Source organism: Podarcis gaigeae (assembly GCF_964106915.1).
Source record: "Podarcis gaigeae genome assembly, chromosome: 12".
Lineage (NCBI taxonomy): Eukaryota > Metazoa > Chordata > Lepidosauria > Squamata > Lacertidae > Podarcis > Podarcis gaigeae.
Genome location: NC_139688.1, coordinates 62,268,538 through 62,284,266, shown reverse-complemented (window position 1 = coordinate 62,284,266; position 15,729 = coordinate 62,268,538). Strand labels below are relative to the sequence as shown.

The window sequence follows — 15,729 nt, the reverse complement described above, 5'->3', positions numbered from 1 at the left end:
CTTGCTGGCATCCCACACCACATTCATTTTTGTACCCTTATTACAATTATTCACAAAATACTCCGCCAGCTTCTTTTGTGCGCCCTCTAAAATTTTTGGATCATCTAGAAGGTAGTCATTGTGACTACCCACAGTGACCTCATTGTGGGAGTTTACTATAGATCCCCAAGCCAAACGGGGGACATAGAGGATGCCTTCCTGGAGCAGATGGCCAAGCATGCAAAAGGAAGGGAAATAGTAGTAATGGGGGACTTCAATTACGCGGATATTTGTTGGATGGCAAACTCAGCCAAGAGCATAAGGTCAAACAGATTCCTCACTGGCCTTGCAGACAACTTCATTGTCCAGAAAGTGGGAGAAGCAACAAGAGGAACAGCCATTTTAGATCTGGTCCTAACCAATGTTGATGACCTGGTTAGTGGGGTAGAAGTGGAAGGATCATTAGGCGCGAGGGATCATGCTCTTCTGAAGTTTACTATACAGCGGAAAGGAGCAGCCAAGCATACTAGGACTCAATTTCTTGACTTTAAGAAAGCCGACTTCATAAAACTTAGGGAAGTGCTGGGTGAGATCCCATGGACAGTAATACTAAAAGGAAAGGGAGTTCATGATGGCTGGGAGTTTGTTAAGAGGGAGATAGTAAAAGCACAACTTCAGGCAATACCAATGAGACGGAAACATGGAAGGTGCCTAAAGAAGCCAGGGTGGCTATCTAAAGAATTTTTAACTGAGTTAAGATTAAAAAAGGATGTGTACAAAAAATGGGAAAGGGGGGAAACCACCAAAGAGGAATTCAAACAAATAGCCAGCACGTGTAGACACAAAGTCAGAAAAGCTAAAGCACAGAATGAACTCAGGCTTGCTAGAGAGGTTAAAAGCAACAAAAAAGGCTTTTGTGGGTATGTTCGTAGCAAAAGGAAGAACAAAGAAACAGTGGGGTCACTCAGAGGAGAAGATGGTGAAATGCAAACAGGGGACACAGAAGGGCTGAACTCCTCAATGCCTTCTTTGCCTCAGTCTTCTCCGATAAAGAAAACAATGCCCAACCTGAAGAATTTGGAGCAAATGATTCAGCAGAGGAAACACAGCCCAGAATAACTAAGGAGATAGTGCAAGAATACTTGGCTGGTTTAGGTGTATTCAAGTCTCCAGGGCCAGATGAACTGCATCCAAGAGTATTAAAAGAACTGGCAGATGTGATCTAAGAACCATTGGCAGTCATCTTTAAGAATTCCTGGAAAACAGGCGAAGTCCCGGCAGACTGGAGGAGGGCAAATGTTGTCCCTATTTTCAAAAGGGGAAAAGAGAGGACCCGAATAATTACCACCCAGTCAGATTCTGGAGCAGATCATTAAGCAAACAGTCTGTGAGCACCTAGAAAGTGATGCTGTGATCACCAATAGTCAGTGTCAGGGAACTGCCATCGGAACGAGAGGAGGAGGCGAGGCTCCACGACAATGCTGGAGAGGGGCCAAGTAGGGAGAGAGGCAGGTCTCCTGTTGGGGAAGAAAATCAGCGCAACACCAGGGATGGAGGGGGGGCAATGGGGGAAGCAGAGAGCAGGCTCAGAGACTCTTCACTGGACACCAGCGGGGAGAGCACAGGTCCTCCGCTACCCACGCCCTCCCTGCGCAGAAGACTTCCCCGCAGGGAGAGTAGGAGGAGACTGGGCGTCAAACAACTTTTATGTTGGAAAAGGTTGAAGAAACGCCCACTATTGGATTCTGCCAGCGACTGAACAGCCACGAAGTGAGGGGCTGTCCAGCCAGGAAAGGTTTAACCAGGCCACCTAGCCAGGAGTGGCGGCAACTTACACACAAGCAACCCCATATAACCATTACAGCAATCCGACAGTCCCTGAAGTTGCTTGTGCACAGCGACAGGCAGGCAGCACCATGAGCCAAACTGGGGGAGCAGGTGCCACAGAGCAGGCAGCTGGAGTGCAAAATCTGGTGGAGAGGAACCGAGATTTGGAACAGCATGTAGCTCTGCTGACGGCGCGGCTAGAAGAAAGGCAGGCGCAGGATGCACAGGTCAGACCCACCCCCATCGCAAGGAAGGTACCAGGACCGGACGGAAATAGAGTACGCTTTGGAACTGCAGCATAATGACTTTGCTGATGATGGGGAGAGGGTCGCATATGTTATTGGGCATCTACAGGATGGTGCCCGGGAATGGGTCAGGCCCCTAATGGCGACGCAAAATGCTGCCTTGAAGGACCTTAGGAAATTTTTTGCTGCGATGGATGCAATGTACTCCAGTCAAGTGGAGCAAAATGTGACTCGCCGGGAACTGATGGGGTGCAAGCAGGGGAGCCAATCCGTTAGAGAGTACTGGTCGCGTTTTGTGATGCTGATCCACCGGCTTGGGTGGGATCTGGACTCGGAGCCCATTCAAATGTTGTTTGAGGAGGGGCTGTCCCCAACGGTGAAGGACAAGCTTTCCCGCGCGCCCCACCCGCAGTCGAGAGTAGGAGGAGACTGGGCGTCAAACAACTTTTATGTTGGAAAAGGTTGAAGAAACGCCCACTATTGGATTCTGCCAGCGACTGAACAGCCACAAAGTGAGGGGCTGTCCAGCCAGGAAAGGTTTAACCAGGCCACCTAGCCAGGAGTGGCGGCAACTTACGCACGAGCAACCCCATATAACCATATAACCATATAAGTCAGCATGGATTTCTGAAAAATAAGTCATGTCAGACTAACCTGATCTCGTTTTTTGACAGAATTACAAGCCTGGTAGATGAAGGGAATGCAGTGGATGTAGCCTACCTTGATTTCAGCAAGGCATTTGACAAGGTGCCCCATGATATTCTTGTAAAGAAGCTGATAAAATGTGGTCTTGACTATGCTACCACTCAGTGGATTTGTAACTGGCTGACTGACCGAACCCAAAGGGTGCTCATCAATGGTTCCTCTTCATCCTGGAGAAGAGTGACTAGTGGGGTGCCACAGGGTTCTGTCTTGGGCCTGGTCTTATTCAACATCTTTATCAATGACTTGGATGATGGACTCAAGGGCATCCTGATCAAATTTGCAGATGACACCAAACTGGGAGGGGTGGCTAACACCCCAGAAGACAGGATCACACTTCAAAACGACCTTGACAGATTAGAGAACTGGGCCAAAACAAACAAGATGAATTTTAACAGGGAGAAATGTAAAGTATTGCACTTGGGCAAAAAAAATGAGAGGCACAAATACAAGATGGGTGACACCTGGCTTGAGAGCAGTACATGTGAAAAGGATCTAGGAGTCTTGGTTGACCACAAACCTGACATGAGCCAACAGTGTGACGTGGCAGCTAAAAAAGCCAATGCAATTCTGGGCTGCGTCAATAGAAGTATAGCATCTAGATCAAGGGAAGTAATAGTGCCACTGTATTCTGCTCTGGTCAGACCTCACCTGGAGTACTGTGTCCAGTTCTGGGCACCACAGTTCAAGAAGGACACTGACAAATTGGAACGTGTCCAGAGGAGGGCAACCAAAATGGTCAAAGGCCTGGAAACGATGCCTTATGAGGAACGGCTAAGGGAGCTGGGCATGTTTAGCCTGGAGAAGAGGAGGTTAAGGGGTGATATGATAGCCATGTTCAAATATATAAAAGGATGTCACATAGAAGAGGGAGAAAGGTTGTTTTCTGCTGCTCCAGAGAAGCGGACACGGAGCAATGGATCCAAACTACAAGAAAGAAGATTCCACCTAAACATTAGGAAGAACTTCCTGACAGTAAGAGCTGTTTGACAGTGGAATTTGCTGCCAAGGAGTGTGGTGGAGTCTCCTTCTTTGGAGGTCTTTAAGCAGAGGCTTGACAACCATATGTCAGGAGTGCTCTGGTGGTGTTTCCTGCTTGGCAGAGGGTTGGACTCGATTGCCCTTGTGGTCTCTTCCAACTCTATGATTCTATGATTCTCCATCTGAATGATCTTTCTTCGTAACCTCTTATTTTACATTTGATTGGATTATGGTCTGAGATCACTCTTGGTTGAATTTCAACTTGCATGATTCTTGGAGTTAATTCGTTAGATACCCATATTTGATCGATTCGCGACATTGACTGATTCGATTCGGAATGAAACGTAAACTGTTTGTCAAGTGGATGTCTCAGTTTCCAAATATCTATTAAGTTACAATTCTTAATCATCGAGAAAAAAGTCTTTGGTAGTTTTCCCTCTTTACTCATTCCTGATGCTCTCAGTCTATCCTTTTCCATTGACACTACTCAATTCATATCTCCCATTATTATAATCTTTTGGTCCATATAATCAAACAGTTTTTCTTCCAAATCTTTATAAAAATGGGTGGAACTCCATGTTGATTTCTTCAAATTATTCTGTCTGTGCAAGCATGCCGGTTTTCCAGATTTGACAGAAGAAAAAAGAGCAGGAGATTCCTTTGCCCCCAGAAACGCCCTGTCTCTCCCACCCCTCAGCCTCTTTCCCCCCAAGATTCCTTCCCCCATCTGATCCGGTTCCTCAGCCACTGTTTCCCCTCCACCAGGATGAAGAGATGGAGGAGGAGATCTTGCCGGCATCCTTCTTTCACCTACGAGAGACAAAGGGGACCCAGGAGTGCATGGTGCTTCTCTCAGAGGTGCATTCTGGCCTTTGTGCCCATTTCATATTTTAGTTATGTGAAAATACATCTCTTGTCCTTCCCTCAGATACTGAAAGAACCCAGGGATTACTTCCAGTGTCAACAGAATGTGGCCAGACTGAGAAACAACTCCTTCCTCCTTACCCAGCGGCCTCTCTCTGGTGTCCAGCGAAGTCCTCTCTGCCTCAGAGGGATTAGGACCCGTTGCTGCCGACTGATCCATTTCCTGAAAGAGCAACAAGGATTTGTATTAGAGAATGTGGAGATGGGTTAGAAAAGGAATGGCTGGGACAAAAACTTGAGGGGTATCCAGTGTCATTCCTCCTGTTCAGAGCCCCAGAGGAAAGTCTCTCTCACCTGCTGCTCTGCCTGCTTTCTCTCCTCTGCCTGAGGAAACCTTTGGCCAGGGCCACTGCCTGGGAACTGGTCTCTGCTCTGCATTCCCTCACCCAGTTCTCCATCTCCGCTGGAAGGAAAGCCAGGAACTGCTCCATGATCACCAGGTCCAGCATCTCAGCTTTCATGTGCCTTTCTGGCTTCAGCCACTGGTGGCAAAAGTAGTAGAGTTGGCTGCAAACCTTGCGGGGTCCTTTGGCCTCCTGGTAGCAGAACCACCTGAACTGCCGGCTCTGTGCTTACCTGTGCTTTTGCTTCGAGGTTTTTTGTTCTACAATCAAGCAACACATACTTTTCATGAAAGAGTGAAATGGAAACATGGCCACCTGCCCAACCTGAGGAGGTGTGTGCATTGAGGTGTGTCAGGAGCTCTCCAAAAACAGAGTGGGTTTTTGTTGGAAGGGGATAACACATGCTTCTGGTGCTCATGAGTAACAGTAACTGGGTGTCAGTTGCAATCAAAGTGTACTTCCTGCATTGCAGGGGGTGGGCTGGATGACCCTTGGGACTCTCTGAAGCCTACAATTCTCTAGAATCTGAGGCAAACTGACAGAGTGTTTAGCTTGGGTGTAGGTGCCAAATGAAGGCCTTTCTGCGGCAAATAGCCTAGATTGGCATAGAGTTTTTTCTTTGGGCCTTTCCCTGAACCCATAAATTTGGGACTTGCTTCCAGAAAAATGTGCAGGACAGACCTGCAGCCATTCCATGTAAAGACAAAAAACAAAACAAAACAAAACAAAACCTCTATGCTGACTTGCCCATTTCAGGATAGTTTGACCCAGGTTCCAAAATGTCACACTGATCTCAACAAAATTTATTTCAAGTTAGTGTGCATATAGCAATAGCCTTATATTACTGTTAAGTTTGCTTCAGATGATTCAATTGGTTTCACTTCTGCCGTGTGTGTTTGCCAAAGGACTTTTTTGCCTGTTCTTAAAGATCACAAAGACCACACAGAGAGCAACCTGTGTAGGGGAAACTTTTGCACCAAACACATCAGCGAACCCAATGCACCCAGGTATCTCTGCCTCGTGTGAGATAGTGAGTGGTTGCCAGTCAGTGCAGAGCAACCTTTCTTCACCTTGGGTCACCCAATGTTGTGGGAGTACAAGGCCCATCATCCCTTACCACTGGTCCTGCTAATGAGGTCCTGACCACTGGTGGCTTGGGCATGCTGCATGCCCCTTGGTGAGTGCCGCCCATCATTTTGTCACCCTCCTCAGTGGTGATGCCCAGGGTGGCACACAACCACCACACCCCCTTCCTCTGCCCTTGCCTGCAGAGACAATGGAATGCATTCCTCCTGTCATAACCCTGTATTTATCAAGGGACAGAGTTAAGAGCTTTCAGCAGCGGTAGCAACCTCCAAGGATGCTGTGTTTTGATAATCAGTTGGTCTTTGTTTCAGGCTGCTTTGGGCACCATTCAGTGCAGTGACGCAGCGTATGAGCACACTCAACTAAACTTGCTATTTGTGGGCACTCTCAGTTGGCATCTCTGTGGTTGGCAATGTCTGTAAGAAGCTGGTGAGGTGGGCAAGGGGGCTTGGCTTAGCTCAGGCAAGCGACTGTTGGATGGCTTCCTTAAGTACAATTGATAGCCAGTTTTGATGAAGAGCAAAGAACTGAAGAGGTTGTGCCTCAACCTACCAGGCATTTTCTTGGCAGAAACAGTGAAGTTGCAGAGATGGGTACCTTAGGGGGTATGGAAATCAGCAGCTCTGCAACTTACATCCGTTGGAGGGGTTGGGCCTCTGAGCACCCCAAGTGCCTCACTTCACAAACAATCAGACTTCAGAGCCAGCTCTAGGTGGGAGCTGGTGTGGTAGGTTAAATCACAGAGCCTAGGACTTGCCAATCACAAGGTCGGCAGTTCGAATCCCCACGACGGGGTGAGCTCCCATTGTTTGGTCCCAGCTCCACATCGAAATGCAAGTAGATAAATAGGTACCGTTCCGGCAGGAAGGTAAACGGCGTTTCCGTGTGCTGCTCTGGTTCGCCAGAAGCGGCTTAGTCATGCTGGCCACATGACTGTACGCTGGCTCCCTCAGCCAATAAAGCGAGATGAGCGCCGCAACCCCAGAGTCGATCACGACTGGACCTAATGGTTTACAACTCAGAGAGACAACTATAAAAGCCTGAGACACAAGAGCTCAGAGTAGTGGGCTTTGATGACAGTGTGCTCCTTGCATGACCTTTGCTACCACCCTACTACATTTTCCACCCTACTACCTTTTTTTCATCTTTATGTGCTTCATGCCAGGACACCCAAGAGGGCCAGCAGCATTCTGCTGATTAAGTAAATCACAGCATACAGATCACTGCAGCTGTTTTCCTCTCCGCCTGACCTACTTAAAGCTTATCAATTTTGATAAAAAGGCAGAAATATGTTCATGACACACATGAAGGAGAAAGGGTCTAGTACCACCATAATTTTATTTATCAGGAAAAATGCACTTATGAGTATTTTTCTGCATATATACTCAGGGAGCAGGGGATGAGAGGTTTGGCACTCTCACGTGAAGTATTAATCTCACTACTTGGATGAAACACTTCAAGCCCTGGTTCAAGCATGAACTGAATCGCACTGTTCTCTCATGTAGTGTGATTTCTGTATTTTGTTCAAGTACGGCTCTATATTTATTCTGACAAATGACCAACAACAAAGATTAACCCACCCCTGGAAAGGGAGAAATGTGCTAAGAGGCACATTTGACAAATCCTTACCATGATCACCTCCCACCCAGAAACCTATTTCACCACTGTGGAAGGATGTGTGGATCCAGAATTGGCCTCCACAGACACTTACGGACTCACTGTTAAAAACCGTGTTTATGGAAGACAACCATACTCAGCTACGAGTGATCACAGGAGAAGGAGGAGGAGGCAGCTCAGGTAAGCATCAGAACTCTCTTTTGTGAAGGTATTTCACAACCAGGATTTTCTTTCTGGGAGGTCGCCCAAGCTTTCTTTTTGGGAGGTTCACCCTAACCTTAACCCTAACCCTAGCCCTAGCCCTAGCCCTAGCCCTAGCCCTAGCCCTAGCCCTAACCCTAACCCTAACCCTAACCCTAACCCTAACCCTAACCCTAACCCTAACCCTAACCCTAACCCTAACGCTAACCCTAGCCCTAGCCCTAGCCCTAAGTGCAACCATAACTGTAACCCAAGCCCTAACACTAATTTTGCCCCTGCCCCTGCCCCTACCCCTAAGACTAACCCTTACCCTTACCCTAGCCGTAACCCTAAGTGCAACCATAACCATAACCCAAACCCTAGCCCTAGCTCCAGCCCTAGCCTGCGCCCTAACCCTAATTTTAACCCTACCCCTAAGACTAACCCTAACCCAAGCTCAGTTTTGATGAAGTGAAGGGCCATGAGCGCTGACCAAAGGGCCAACTAAAGTTGTTGAGCTTCTTTTAGGATTGAAGTTGTTGAGGTTTTTATTTTATTTTACCCCAGGAAATAAATTGCCACAGACCGGATTATGCCCCGGAAACAGGCTTTGGACATGCCTGCCCTAACCCTTACCCCTAAACCCTAAACCCTAAACCCCAACCCCAATCCTCATCCCTAAGCCCTAGCCCTAGCCCCAACACCTAACCTCAAACCCCTAATACCAACCCACAAACCCTAACCCTAATCCCTAACCCTAACCCTACCCCTAAACCCTATACTTTGAACCCTAAACCGTAACCCTATAACACTATGACCCTGACCCTAACCCTAATCCCTGGCCCCTGGCCCAGATCCTTTAACCCTTTAACCCTAACCCCTAATCCCCTAAACCTTAAAACCAGACTCTTTACAGGGCTGCGGAATTGGGGAAGCTATTTTGGACCAACATCCTTCTAACCATAAATGATTTCAAGATCCAGGAGATTATTCTATACTTCTTCCCTACCAGTAAAATGCAGCCAGGTAACCACAGTGTGCCCTGGCAGACATGCAGAATTCCTGCAAGTGATTGTTCTCTGTAGTGTGGTTAGCACTCAGTATGCCTCATTACATGACTGCACTCCCCCCTCCCTTGAACCCTTGGCAAGGGATTCCTCTTCATCAGGCACCCAGAGCAGCGGAGGAACCATTCAGGGAGTATTTGGATGGGCAGTCAGGCCCCTAGCCACTCTGAGCCAGAGTGGAGAGGCACATGTTTTTGCCACTCCTTCCCTGGATCTGCACTCTTGGTGGTGGCCAGCTTGGCTAACCCCTAGGTATGTCCCTGGCCCCTAGTCTAAACAATTATGTACTGGTCAGGTTTATCTCTTGTTTCTGCTTTTTATTTAAAAAACAAAAAACTTAGTATAGTTTAGAGAGAGGCCTTATTTGTCAACCATCATACCTGCCAATAAAATAATACAAGGCTTCATTTGTCATGGGTGGAATTGTAATTATATTGGTTGTGCAATAAAATTGGGAACAAAGCCACTTAATCAAGCTTGATGGTTTCTGTTACCTAGGGGAACAATTTGCATAACAGGGCATTTTTGTCACTCCAGTTAAAGGAGCCAGTCTTGTCAACTTTCATCCATTGGAACTAAGTTTCAGTGAATACAAGTCTATTTGTTCTGATTTCACATCATCCAAATTACATGAATAATCAAGACGTTCCATCCTTTGACATGGAAATGCCATCTGTCATTCAGTCTGTGACCAGACCCATAAATGCAATGTCATCATTGTGTTGCTTTCACAATCAGGGAGCATTGAATGCTGATGAAATAATTATTTTAAATGCCAGTAAGCTTCCGCTTTTGAAAGTAGATTTCACAACTAAATTTGGACTTGGCAATATTTTCTTGTGTTTCGCTAACTTTTTATTTGCTGTCCGTTCACCCAAAAGGATGCAAATGTGAACAGCTTTGTTACTATAAATGCCCTTTGCTTTGCCTGCAGAAATTGTTGCTTTTCGCTCAGAAATGGAGCTGAAAATTGGAACATCTAGAAAGTCACTGTAGCCCCGCATTCAGAAGCAAAAGATTAGGCCCAAGGGCTGGTGTATAATGCATGCTTCTCACTTGATGACTTCAGGCGCATCCATTGGTGACTTGTATGTCTGAATGAGGCATTACAGCTCAAACACCACTACAAGAATTTGATGTGACCTGACAATTGGCTCAAATACAATGCTTATCACTGGGGCCCACACATTTAGCTGTGAGCCATTCATCCCTGAGTGATATATGTGTATATATATAAATTGTTTTGACGGGATTTTAATGCCTGCTTAGGCCAAAGGCAGGAAGTATATACAAAAGCTTGGGAGATCTTGGACTTTACTGCCCTTCCTGACTTCTGCTTATGGGAATGAGAATCATGGGACTTAGAAATCAACCTGGTGGGTTTACTGCTCACCAAGCTGACTACCACCAGGGCTTTGGTGGCTTAATGGGCTGCCAGACTGGGAAGGCTCTGGGAATTTTACCTTCCTCTCCCCACAAGGAAATAGTGTGGTAGACTATATTCTGGTCCCCACTAAATTGCTGCCCCACGTGGTTGAGTTCCACATTGGTGATCCTATGCATAGTGACCATCTCCCCCTTCAATGTAAATTTGTCTTTCCACCAAGAGTGCCAGAATATATAATCAATCCACTCCCCCAGGTACCACATCCCCAGTACATAAGGATTTGAATGAACGAGTATACACTATTGTATAAACTAACCTTGGTGTATTCTAATTGTGTCACTCACATGATCTCAGTAGGGAGTGGTGAACTTTCCCCAGTAGCTAGAGTCACGGTTTGAGGAACTTATGGACAGCCTAATAACTGAATTGCCCCATTCACACTCGCCCTGGCCACTTAAGAAACTGGGTGTAGTAAAGTCAGGGGGTTTAATCCCACCACGCTGACACCATGATGTTACGGTCACTCGCCCCTCCCTCACCTGTCCTACAATCCAGCGGGACCAGGCTTGGAGGGACGGTGGTGCTGTAACATATACTTTTACAGGACAAAACACCTCAAAGGGCTAGATGCTGCCACCACTCCCTTGTATCTGGGGCACAAGAAGATTAATCAAAGGGAGAAGATTATTCTTTCTAGTTACCGGCTGCCCCACTCTGCAAGTTGCTTCCACAAAATGCAGGCAGAAATTCAACAGATTCAGTAGGAGGCAAATTGGTCAGACTCTGGATTCAGGCTTCCCCAGAATGACACACAGAACAACAAGGGAAGTTCTCTTTTTCTAAAATTTATTTTAAAAACCAAGATTAAACATACTTAAAAGTAGGCACATCTCTTATGTTTCAGACAGAAAAATAAGAACATTGTAGAGTATTGCTAGCTAACGTACTTACAAAATGAGAACAATAGCAAAGGTTAGAGTAGCTCAGAAGTCCTCGGTTGAATCTGCATCTCAAAGACTGTAGGAATCTTCATCACAAAAACACACATACGAATGTAGCAAGTCGACTGTCAGCATGATGGCAAACTGAAGGGCAGATCACGGAGCGCACGCGCAAAAACTCCTTTCCTAGGATCTTCATTTTCCAAAACCCCACGTGGAATCGGAACTCAAATCCAATCACAATTCTTGATTATGTTTAAATTCACCAATGGTCAGCTAATTGGGTAATATCTCAGCTTGTGACAGCTGAGGCTTGTTAGTTCTCAAGATCTTCAATCAAAGATTCCCTCCCTAAATTTCTCAGACACACCAGGTTCCCTTTCTCCTGTAATGAGGCTTGATAACCCTTGTTCGCACAGGGACGCTTAAAAACCAGGTGTTAAATTACTACTAATCAACTAGAGGTTTTTTCCTTCCTGCAGATGCCTGAGATAAGCAATTCACACTCTCAGAGACAACGTCTCCAGCTTAAAGCACCTGAATATTTCACTTTTTTAACTACTTCCATCTCTACTTGTTGCTGCATTTTATCCGTTATTTCTTGGTCCATATTTTTGACAATTATTTTTGTTTTTTTCTTATTCAGTTTGAATCCTGCCACTTGACCAAACTGATCTATCTCTTTCAACACTTCTATTACTGAATTTATGGGATCCTCCACAGTAATAACCAAGTCATCGGCAAAAGCCTTGACTTTATATTTCTTACATCCCACTGACACACCTTTTATTTGTTCATTATTTCTTATCATCTTAAGTAAAACCTCCAGCACCACGATGAATAATAACGGTGAAAGAGGACACCCCTGTCTTGTACCTTTCATTATTGCAATATTTTCAGTTGTCACATTGTTAACTATTAATTTTGCTCTTTGCTCCGTATATATTGCCTTAAGACCATTTAAAAGCGTTTGTCCTATGTCCATCATTTCTAGATTCTTTAACATAAATTTCCATGAAATATTATCAAAAGCCTTTATCCACAAATATTAACATATTATTATCCACAAATATTAACATTGCTTGTTTATCACTCCTGGCAGTCAGATATTCAATTATATTCATTATGTTTCTTATGTTATCTTTCATCTGTCTGCTTGGAAGAAACCCTGCTTGATCCTTATGTATTAATTCTTTTAAAACCTTTTTCATTCTATTTGCTAGTATATTTGCAAATAGTTTATAATCATTGTTTAAAAGCGAAATAGGCCTATAATTTTTAACTTGGGACAAATTGGAATCTTGTTTGGGAATAAAAGTTATATAAGCTTCCTTCCACGTTTCTGGTATTTCCTTTCTTATTAGTATGTTGTTCATTACTTCTTTCTTTTCATTACTTCTGGTGCAAGTAGGGTGTCCTTCATTTCTTTATAGAATCTCGCGCTAAAGCCATCCGGTCCTGGTGTTTTTCCACTTTTCAATTCTTTAATTGCACAATTTATTTCCTCTATCTCAATCATCTCGTTTAGTTTATTCTTTTTTTCAATCGGAATTTTCTGCACCCCTTTTTCCTTTTAAAAAATCTTCAATTTTTTTCTTATTTACTTTTTCTTTTCTTTTATACAATTCTTTATAGAAATCCACAAATCCTTTTCTAATTCCTTTCAGATCTTCAAACTCTTGATCTTCTACTATAATTTTTTGTATTGTATTTTGCTCTTTCCTCTTTTTAATCTGCCAGGCCAGAAGTTTTCCTGATTTATTTGCATACTCAAAGTTCCTCTGCTTCATTTTTTTGATGTTCCATTCTACTTCCTTACTTATTATCATAGAAAATTGCGATTGTAATGTTTTGATATTCAATTTCAATTTCTTGTCCTGGGGTCTGGTAATTAGCTTTTTCTCATTCTCCATTATCTGTTTTAAGATTTCCTTTTTACCTTTTTCTCTAAAATTGTTTTTAATTGTATTTTGTTGGATAAAGAAACCTCTCATTTCCAGCATCCCAGACTGTACTCATGTTTGTTCCTTGGTTCATGTTGTTATTAAAATAATCCTTCAAACACTCTTGTTTTCTACTATTTTCTGGTCATCAAAAAGATTTTCATTTATTCTCCACCGGAAAGATTTTCCCTCAAATCTTTTTAATATACATTTAATCGCATTATGGTCCGAAAGTACCTTAGGTTGGATTTCAATCTTTGATACTCTTGGTGTTAATTCATTAGATATCCATATCTGATCAATTCTGGACATTGATTGATTTGCCTCTGAATGGAAGGTGAATTGTTTTTCTAATGGGTGCCTTAGTCTCCAAATGTCAATTAAATTGCAGTTCTCTACCATTGAGAAAAATGTTTTTGGTAACTTCCCTGTGTTTTTCCTGTTACTCTTAATCTGTCCATTTCCATTGACACTACTGCATTCATATCCCCCATTGTTATTATCTTTTGATCCATATATTCAAATAATTCTCTATATCTTCTCAGGAATTTATCCATTTCATCCGGTCTTGTAAACCTGTGTCTTTTTCCTTTATAAGCAAATGATAGCCCCTCTGGAAATTCCCACCTGAATTCAATTTTGTATTTCCTCAGTATTTGCACCAGCTGTTGGTAATGGTCGTGTTTCTTCAATAAGCGAAGTGGGACGTCTTTAAAAATAATTAATAATTTCCATCAATATTTAATCTTTTTTCTCTATTCTTTTGCAAAATTATATTTCTTATTTCTCTATCTTTGAAAATAACTAAGCAATCTCCAGGAAATTTCTTTGCTTTGGTTGTCCTGACTTTAATTCTGAACGCATTTTGTATTGTCTTTGCAACATCTTCTTCCTGCATCTCTTAACCATTGGGCAATCTCTTTAATGAATTTCCCTTTATTTCTCCTCCTTGAGCCTCTGGTATCAATCTAAATCTCAAATTATTTTCCCTTTGTCTCAGTTCATTCATAGCAATAGTGTCTCACAGTTCTTCTTGAGCTCTATTCACCTCTGACACCTCTGCTTTAATTTTTTCTTCCTCCTTCTTAATTTCCCTAAGATCTAATTTAGTCTTCTTCATCCCTTCTTCCAAATTTTGTGTCCTTTTTGTCATTTCCTTCATCTGTCCTTTTATCTCATTAACTGATTCATCAATTTTTTTACAGTCACATCTATTTTTTATCCATTTGTTCCAATTTTGTTTCAGCATTTTTCTCACTTTTCCTTATTTCTGATTTCAAATCTGATTTAAGTTCTGTAAACATCTTTATTAAGTCTCCTTTAATTTCAGATTCTTGCCTAGAACCCTTTCTTTCTGCAGGTGTCCCTCCTTCCCCTTTCTTCTCTGTGTGAGACATTCTAATAAGCTGTTCCAAAAATAACTCCAATAAAGATATCCACCAGAGGGAGTCAAATTAAAACAATAGTTGCCAGCCACAAGATCAAAAATTGAGTTCAATAAAAGTCCCAAAAATTTCCAAAAATTATTTCATTTCCTTCATGCCACTTGATGAATGGCCACATCCAATATTTATGATTGTATTCCAAAAAGCCACCAATGTAAAATAAATGTAAAACTTTCCAAAGCCAAGTCCTTTAAAAAACTTCAACCAAATCCCTCATAGAAAGCAGAAGAAAGGCAAAAATATAATCCATATACACCAAATAAGAAGAGCAGAGTTCAACTGAGAGAGGGAAAAAGTTAAGTCCACAATCCACTCGCCAAAACAACCCCCGTTTGTCTTTACTCACTGTTCCGTTCCGTTCCGTTCCGTTCTGAGAATAGTCCCTGTGTAGTCTTGGGAATCCAGACAAGGCTGACCTCCTATTTTCACCTTATCTGTATCGAATTAGGTCCAAATTAATAATATTTTAGTCCGTTTAAAAGTTTCCAATTTGATTTCTTTCTCTTTTTTTTTGGAGAGCCGATCGCTCCAGTGCACAAGCTCGAGGCTTCGCTTCTGGAGGCTAGCAATGGCGTCCCGCTGCCAGCCTTTCTATCCCGTCGCTCTCGTCTCCTCTAAAAAAGAGGATACCTGGCGACCGGGGGAACCACTCGTCAGCAGCGCCGGGATCCTGGCCCCTGAATCTCCTTTCAGGGGATTGTTGGGGGGCTACAGCGCCCTTGTAGCACCCCCTTTTGCCTCCTAGAAGCTCGTCTCCCTCTCCGGAGGGTAAACCCGCTTGCTTCCACCTTGCGATCTGACCGGAAGTCTATTCTCAACTGCAATTGCTATCTCAGGTGTCCATTTTTTTCTACGCAATGCTGGATAATTTGCTTTATCTATAATCTCATGTTCTATGTGAGAGCGCTGAATTGAATTTTGGCCAGTAGTGGAGATGATTAGAGGTAGGTGGTCGCTTTCAGTCCTATTCTATGGTGAATTTTTTGATTCGAAGGCCTCTCTGTTAGTGAGACAGTAGTCTACTGTGCTGGCTCCATTTGTATTTAAGAATGTGTACTCGC

The 15,729-nt window shown here is 43.6% G+C and overlaps 1 protein-coding gene and 1 long non-coding RNA gene across 2 annotated transcripts; one reads left to right on the top strand and one right to left on the bottom strand.

Annotated features, from left to right (window-relative positions):
* Window positions 1-3,913: 3,913 nt before the first annotated feature.
* Window positions 3,914-5,224, bottom strand: LOC310828580 (zinc finger protein 394-like). The gene is made up of 3 exons (XM_083706203.1): window positions 4,953-5,224; window positions 4,740-4,821; window positions 3,914-4,544 (listed from the first exon to the last, which is right to left on the bottom strand). Exons 1-3 carry the CDS (start codon window positions 5,117-5,119, stop codon window positions 4,428-4,430), a joined length of 366 nt encoding a protein of 121 aa, XP_083562329.1. The 5' UTR covers window positions 5,120-5,224; the 3' UTR covers window positions 3,914-4,427.
* A 6-nt stretch (window positions 5,225-5,230) lies between these two features.
* On the top strand, window positions 5,231-5,732 carry LOC310828581. The gene is made up of 2 exons (XR_014557032.1): window positions 5,231-5,564; window positions 5,614-5,732. It is a non-coding gene; the product is annotated as an uncharacterized lncRNA (long non-coding RNA).
* The last annotated feature ends 9,997 nt before the right edge of the window (window positions 5,733-15,729 follow it).